Consider the following 8,689-nt stretch of genomic DNA (forward strand, 5'->3'; position numbering starts at 1 on the left):
TACAAAATAGAGACACACAAAAAAAACCCCGACTTTGTTGAACTGATCAGGGAAAGGTGGCATGGAATCCGTGGATGCTTGTCAGGCTAATTCATTGAATATACACTCTCCACACCATTACCTGCTGTCTAGCCACTATGTTAACTTCCCCAGTGGAGCTACAGGCCTGCTTGCTTCCTGTAGTAATGTCAGGACAACTGTTCAGGTGATTAGCGCCTCTGGGACGGGTTTGAAGTGGAAAGGATACAGCCTCTGAAGTGACATGACAAGTGCCCATCCCACATTGCCATCAACACAAGGAGAGATCAAAGGCACTTCAAGGTAGGACTCACATATACTTCACCTTACACCACAGGACCCGGAGCTAGTCTGGGTTCCAAAGCTGAGGGGGTGACATCACTTTTTAGGAATAAAGACCGAACTCGAGCTGGGACCCTTCTCTTGGACATGTTTCTGCAGGACACAAGGCCGTTTTGTGATTTTCCGTTCCCTTTCACCCCTACGATGAAGAATTATTCATTTTATCCACCAGGTAAGGCAGTTGGTATTAACATTTACACAATGATTGCATGTTTTGTTTGTATGATCTCTGGTAAGATGTATGGCATCAGGTACAATCTTACAAAATGTGTTCATGTGTATCTTCTGAATTCAAGCATTGTGATCCTTCAGGTATTATATAGTTACATTTTACACGGCTATTCCCTTTGATTTGATGAGCTTTAACTGTAAATTCAATTGATATTGTATTTCTTTATTAGAACACAGTTCTAGATCACAAACACTACTAAATCACATTATTACCTTATATATATATATATACAGTATATAAACTTAAATCAAGAAAAATAAATCTTATCTTAAATTTAAAAATAATGTATATGTTTTAATGAAAAATATATTTTTATTATAACAGAAATAAAATTCAGAGGAAGGCTTACAAATTCCTGTTTTTTTTTAAAGCTTTAAGCTGTTTATAAGAACAATAATTCAAAATTAGATGAAAACAAAAGTGTATGTGGTAGTACAGATTATTCTTGGCATGCATATTAATGTTGCCTTTAGTCCTTTAAAAGCATAAAGTGGTCCTTGAATTAATGGTGAAGAACTGTAAGTATTCTAAAGCTCCACCTTGTGATTCTACCTTGTTTTTGTATTACAAGTATACAACATACTTTACATTCACTTACATTTTCATTATTGCATTGCATATCTTGCCTAAAAATAAATATTTTTGAGGTACGGAATTACCATCTTGAATCAGTTTTACAGTTTAATACTACCCATTAGAGCAAAGATGTCCCTTTTCAACCATTTCTAAAAGTGAAAAATAACCTCTTGGGCTGTGCAGATGTAATTTCTGTCCCCTCCACTGTGAATTTGTACAAAGATTTTCTATTTACTGGCTCGCAGTTCCAGGATCGAGTTGTTCTCAAAGTACAGCACGGCACACTCTTGCTTTACAGATTGTAAAGAGGCTGCTGTGCGGTGCCCAGAGATGCCAGCCCTGAACAGAATGCCACAGCTGCCCACCGCTTGCCCTTCCATCGAAACAGAGACGGAGGCTCAATTCTCCTCCGAACACATCCGTGTTTCCCTGCAGGACAGGGAGCTTTGGGACAAATTCGGGAGCCTGGGTACGGAAATGATCATCACCAAGTCTGGAAGGTAAGGGGCAAGAACAGCCACATGGGAATGCAGAGTGAATGACTAAGCAGCAGTGTGTCTAATCTACTCCCTCGCTCTGTCTGCCTAGTCATGGTCAGACTGGCTGAAGCTTTTACGAAATTGCATGGATGCTCCATCCCTTCTCTAATTTCAGATGCTGTGAATGCCATGTTATATAAATCTCCTTGGCTAAAGGTTACAGTTGCCATAGAGACAACGGAAGGTGCCCCATGTACATGCAAACCTCATTTTACACACACATCTCAAACTTGACACTTTAACTGGTAGGCTTTGTGGCTAAATGGCTGTTCGCTTCAGTTTAGGTGTTGCAAGCCAAGCTTTATTAATGTATGATTGATGCTCAATTATTTGTGAAGAGCGTCTGTATGAATATTTTATTAGATTGTTATTACTGTTTTGCAGGCGGATGTTTCCAGCGTGTAAAATCAGTGTGACTGGCCTAAATCCCAAAGTGAAATACCTGATGATGATGGACATGGTGCCCTATGATGACCATAAGCACAAGGTACACAAATCCCTAATCCCAATCCACAGTCATAATGTCTGGAAGAAAAGGGGAGGCTGAGCCAGAAACATCTTCCACATGTTCCAGACTGCCAAAGGAAAAATCACTGATATTTGAACCACAGGACTCAAACATTGTGTTAAAAAAAAACAATTTTCCATTTTATTGTGTTACTGTTTACCTTGTCTCCCAACGTTTTTCACCCGTCACAGCTCCACTTTTCCCAGGACAATAAAACTGATCTTTATCTCTAGGATTATATTTTATTTTGTGATACTAATTTCCTTATATAAGTACCAAATAACAAAAACTATAATGTGCAATTATGAACCTGCTATAAGGATAGCAGTGCCATCATTTAAAATAAGTCCCAGGGTATGTTCTATTGCATTTTACACTGCTAATGTGCTGTAGTTTCTATATTCACTGTGAGTAAAACTTGTTTGTCTGGTGGACACATTTCAACAAGTGTCTTTCTCGGTATCTGTTTCTTTTATTCATTTTTGGATATATTTGTGCTTCATCTAAACACACCAGTTAATGCAAACTATTTGGTGTGTATATACTGTAATAGGTGTGTGTGTGTGTATTATTATTATTATTATTATTTATTTCTTAGCAGATGCTGTATTAGGATTCAAACAGGGAAATGCTGTTTCTAATTGTACTCCTTGTGTTCCCAGTGGAGCCGGAATAAATGGGAAGTGAATGGCAAGGCTGAGCCACACCTTCCCAACCGACTGTTCATCCACCCGGAGTCCCCAGCGCTAGGGGAGAAGTGGATGCAGTACCCCGTCTCCTTCAACAAGCTGAAACTCACCAACAACACACTCAACCAGAACGGCCTGGTGAGACAAACTGACAGCACACGCACAGACAGACACAGAGCCACAGACAGACAGACAGACACACACACACACGCACACAGACATGCATACAGGCACACGAGCACAAAGACACGCATACAGACACACAAGCACAAAGACACGCATACAGACACATGCGCACACAGACACGCGCACGCACACACACACATGCACGCACAGACACAGAGACACAGACACGCGCACGCACACACACACACACACACACAGAGACACACACACAAGCATCGCAAAGATCTGAAACACTGAGATACTTCTCTCTGCTTCACGTTACCAACTAAGAAGATATTATTGTGACAAAATTGTCTTACCATTACAGGTGTTATTCTTTTCCTCTATTCAATTCAATTCAATTCAAATATTCAAAATGGTTGCCAGATAAAAAAAAAAAAAAAGATACTGCAATTACTTGTATTGTTTGTCTTATAAAGGAAGTCCAAATCTAGTGTATGTTATTTGATATGCAGACACTGTAATGCATGCATCCAAACTGCTGCAGTGCAAAAAGAAGCAGTGCTAACGTACAGTAGAAGACATGTTCCAGCAGAAGACTGTGCAGGCAGCAGATTATTATTATGAAACCAAACATGAGAATATACATCTCTTTGTGATCATTAATTCCACTCTGAGAAATGAACCCATCACTGCTGAGGATTTGTATAGACATGGGGCACAGTTCTAAAGTTTTTCTTATTTTTGATAAGCGAGCGAGGTCTTTTATATAACACAAATCAAATAATTTAGCAGCCCCCCCAAGCTGCATGAGATGACATCTCTTACAACGAGAGACGCCCGACACGCAGCATATTCACTTCTGAATGCACTTCTTCCTTCTTTCGCAGGTTATTTTGCACTCCATGCACAAATACCAGCCCCGCCTCCACATTGTCCAGGCGACCGATCTGTACAGCCAGCAGTGGGGCCCTTACCTCAGGTTCACTTTCCCAGAAGCTGCATTCATTGGAGTCACGTCCTACCAGAACAATGAGGTGGGGAACCACCAGCACTTAACAATGATCACTGGCACATACAGACGCCCAATCAATCACCTAGAACTCTGAAAGCACTGTAGTTTATTAAATAAGTCATTTAATTAGACATAACTTCTTATCTTTCAATGAAATACTTTCTAATGATAATTAATCCAAAAGTCTGCGTTAAGGTCCTACTTTTTAGTTCTAGTTGCCTGCCATAGGCATATGTGATTTAGGCTAGATCAACCAAAATGTCTTTATATTAGTAAGCGCCAGCGCCATCTAGTGCACAGCTGTGTATTGTCAGTAGAAGGTGCCGGCTCTTACTGCTAACTAAATAAAGCAAGATAAATTTTCCTTGCTCAGTTGAAGTTGTTTCAGAAAATACTAAAACTGCTGTCAACACTGCCATCTTGTGTTCAGAAGGTAGAATGATTTCACAGGGCTGTCATTACAGCTAACAATAACTTGGAAATAAAGGACATGGTTCTAAGTATAAAGATGGTAATTTTTCCTAAAAGTAAAAATTATCGGAAGTAGTTAATGTATATTTAGCTCACCCTTTTCCTAGCATAAATTCATAACCTAATGTTACATGTGCTTTTTGTCACTGTAATAAATACTTTTCAAAAAAATCATTTTTCTTCTCCAGATAACAAAACTGAAAATTGATAACAACCCGTTTGCCAAAGGCTTTCGTGATTATGGGTTGAACAGCAAAAGGTAGGTGTCTCTTGACCTTACAATGCAGTTTCTTTGCATAGACTGCACAGAACAAAAAAAACTTGATAGACTTTATCTTCAGAGATTTTAAAAAGAATTTTAAAGGGACCTCAAGATGTTCTTAACATATCCTTCTATACGTTTCTGGTGAGAATTATTTAACATGCTTACTAATTATTCCAGTAACTATTGCTTCTGGAAATTGCTTGTGGGGATGTGAGCTGGGTTATTAACATATATTAGTTCTGTGCTTTAAACTGAAGCCCCTTTGTAAAGGATTGTGCACTGAAACCTGTGCAACAAGGATATGCTTCCCCCAGTGACAGTAATACTAAACCAACATGAAGAATGGATATCCTTTTCTAACTGATGAATGACTTGACAGTTCAGCAGCTGTAGGTTGTGATCTCATGTTTAGAATCCTGCATGGGAAATGGCCACTAAACACCACCTGTAATTGAATTGCAGGCAACGGGAAACAAGAGCTCAGAATTCCTGCAAAAGACCTTTAACAAGAGAGGATGAAGAGCCCTCGGAAAGCAAAGCTGGTAATTCATTTTTAACTTTGTGTGCTGGGAAATGATATAGCACAGCACTGCCAGTTATCTGCAGCTCAGTGACACCGTTGGGCTTGAAAATCCATTGGGAGTCAACATTCACACTGCCTTTCTTAAACCCATTTGAGTGTTTCCAGTTAGTTTTATAAAGCCAGGTGGATCATTCCTATTTATCTTTTTACAAGAGATTGTGTTACTGTTCTGGGTCATTATGTCACAGTTGTTTTTAAATCTTTGACTATTGTATACAGTGAGCTGGCTAATCAATGACACTGCTTTAAAACCGTTGCTATATATGGAGATGATTAATTATGTGTCTTTATTATTATACATTTCAAGGTACTTGACCCATTTGCTTAGTTTATGGGTATAATTTATTAAGAAATTCCCAATCAATTCTTTTCGTTATTGCAGTAGACTTTAGCAGAGCCTTGATTCCTCCTACAAGCCAGTGCTCAGTTTAAGAGCCCTTGTTTTGTTCTGTACTACTGTGCTGATTTCTCCTGGAATAATTCAGTTGTGTTGTTTTCAGGACCAAGGTACTGGGAGGGTGTTAAGGGACAGCTAACTCCTCAGACAGATTTTGTAGTCTCAAGTACACAAGAGGAACCTGACAACACAGGAACCAACCCCTTCATCGCCGCCTTCATGAACAGGAGCCACAGGGAGGCTGCGCGTGGTCTGGCAGAATGGATAGACGAGGACATTAAGGATCCATCTCCTGATAGCCCCAACCTGCTTACAGTCAGGCAGGATCTCAGGCAAGACAATAACCGAGCGTCGAACGTATTTGTATTTGAAGTAGCAGCAGATCACTCTAAAGTCTTGGTGAAAATCTCATGTCACCAGGAGCTAGCAGCTTCAAAATGAATGGTATAAGATTTTGTATCCCTTTTGAGTGAGGTTTCATATATACCATGAAAGAAAGGGTCAGCCAGACATATTTAATTTGCATCTGTAAGTCTGCTTTATTGAAGTCTAGTAAACATTTTGGGTAGTGCCTTCGTGAGCGAGTTTTAAAGCACAACAAGACATACTGGAACGTTTGGGGAAACAAGCATTTGGATATCCTAAAAGCAACCAAAAGATCTTGAATAATTCTATCTGTTAACTCTTGTTTCCTCCTGGGCTCTGCATATTGTGGACTTTGTTTAAAACAGAACGACACTAGTGCTGTTTTTCTTTCTGCATGTCCTGGATATTAAATCACTGGGACAGCAGACATACCTCACTGTCGGCTTGCTATACTGGAGCCCGCTGCGTTTCAGGTTGCTGCGCTCCATTGTCTAAATGAAACCCCCCTGCTGTTTTTCTGTTTCTAAAAATGTGTTGCTTGCAGAGGGATTCTTTCCAAAACAATCCTGATCATATTTCCAAAGGAATTGAAACACCACGCAGAGCACAGCAGGCAGCAACAGTAACCAGTGGGGATGATGTCAAGATTGAAGTGTTCTCTGCCCTCAATAAAATCAATGACACATTGTGTGATTAGAGTATGTAACTGACTTCCAAATAACCTTGTGGTCACTGTACTGTAAAGCTATGCCCAAAAGTTCTACATCACCTAGAATTTTAGGATTTAGACATAATTTAAAAAAAACCAATATGAACATAATTTAGATCTTTTATTTAACATCATCTAATCAAAGAAACTACAAAATGAGATTGCAGAAGTCATCTGGAAGCCATAATAGTAGTACAGTATTTTGTGTGGGATTTCGAAATTTTCAATTTTTTGTCAGTTTGTTCGTTAAGTATGTGGGAAAACTACAAAGCGGTATGTAATTCAATGTTAACTTAACATTACTCAGCAGCTTTCATTTTACTTTATGAAGCAAAATGAGTTTATTCTATAGGATGATGCACAACTTTTGGCCAGAGCTGTATATACAAAAAATAATTGAATATTATAGGCACCTGTTTTTCCTTTGTTCCTGTAGTGCTGGTCATTACGAAGCAGCTAAACCAACACATCTCCAGTGTGTAGAAGAAGCCATGTCCATGATCTCTTCAAGCTTCAACTCTGAGCAATCCCTATCCGAAGCCTCATCAGGTGGTCTCCTGCATCTCCCGCAAAGCATCGGGTCTCACAGAACCAGAATGAACGATCCGCATGCCACAGTAAGCAGCTTCCCTCTGGTTTCTGAGCCCACCACTGAACCTAAGAAAGGCCATCATCAGCTGTCCCAATCGGCAGAAATCCACCACCCCCACCCTCCCAAGATCAGCAGGGTGAATCTAGCGGAAACCACCCTGCAGTCTCTGGAAAGTCTTTGCCCCAGGCCGGCAGAGACGGCCAGCTGTGCTCGACCGCTGCAGGATATTTTAAACAAGATCCAAGACAGAGCCGACTCCACCGAAGCCAGCCCAGGAAAATTATTCCAAAATCAAGGGATCTGGCCCTCCATCGGTAAGGATTACCCGCTGCCTGCTTTTCACCAGGACAGCAACACAGCAGTTTTGAACCCATCTGGATTCCTGGGGTATTTGAGCATGAGGACAGGCAGTACTGGTAACCTCCCTATTGGTATGGACTCTCGATCCAAGCCTAGCATAGCTGGCCAGGAGTATCTCTATAAAGCACCACACGTGGACATGTATTCTAATTTGTATTCTGGGAACTAATTTTTGAGATCACTAGTCATCCTCACTGTCAACACTATAAACCAGACATCCTACAACCCCATGTGTGGGCATTGTGCTTTGACAATAGTGTGTTTAAAAGGTGTATATGTATATATTTGACATGTCCATGTTGTATTTTCTTGTTTGTAAGCTGTTTTAAAATATCTGTAACACCTTTTTTAAATTGTATAATTTTTAAATTAAAGTCTTCATAAATTCATAAGCCATACTGTGTTTACACAAATGGTCCCAAATTACCATCAAAGAATGGTGAATGCTTTGGTTATAGGATTGGTATGCCTGATACGCTGATCAAACTTTCAATACAGGCAATAGTTTTCATAGCATTCCAAAAGAATTCTGTAATTTAAAGCTACAGTGGGTCCCAGTCATAAAAGTTTAAAGACTGTTTTTGTCTAATATTAAAAAAGGTCACAACAGCATTTGGAATTAAATACAAAGACAAATTTAGACCAAACTTGTTTGATGGTTTTATACAGTTACAATAGTTTCTTTCAGAGAATTTGCACCAACCTTAAAATAAGACCCACAGTATGCCTTGTAGTTGGCATGGATCAAAGATGAAAGGAAAGAGCTGAATAGGTTTGGGGCACTTTAGGTGTTAGGCAAATTGTTTATGGCCATCCCAATTAAGCCCAACGACACCAGCATGTCTGCCTGTTAGGTCTCACAGAAGCAAGGAGGACACAGTAGTAACAAAAGGGTAATTAC

General features: G+C 39.8%; 1 protein-coding gene across 1 annotated transcript; it reads left to right on the top strand.

Annotated features, from left to right (window-relative positions):
* Window positions 1-290: 290 nt before the first annotated feature.
* Window positions 291-8,275, top strand: LOC117429430 (T-box transcription factor TBX6L-like). Its single transcript, XM_058998179.1, has 9 exons — window positions 291-532; window positions 1,467-1,668; window positions 2,092-2,194; window positions 2,878-3,042; window positions 3,921-4,067; window positions 4,705-4,775; window positions 5,244-5,323; window positions 5,865-6,093; window positions 7,273-8,275. The coding sequence occupies exons 1-9, from the start codon at window positions 448-450 to the stop codon at window positions 7,955-7,957; spliced, it is 1,767 nt and encodes a 588-aa protein (XP_058854162.1). The 5' UTR covers window positions 291-447; the 3' UTR covers window positions 7,958-8,275.
* The last annotated feature ends 414 nt before the right edge of the window (window positions 8,276-8,689 follow it).

Source organism: Acipenser ruthenus, chromosome 24 (genome assembly GCF_902713425.1).
Source record: "Acipenser ruthenus chromosome 24, fAciRut3.2 maternal haplotype, whole genome shotgun sequence".
Taxonomy (NCBI): domain Eukaryota; kingdom Metazoa; phylum Chordata; class Actinopteri; order Acipenseriformes; family Acipenseridae; genus Acipenser; species Acipenser ruthenus.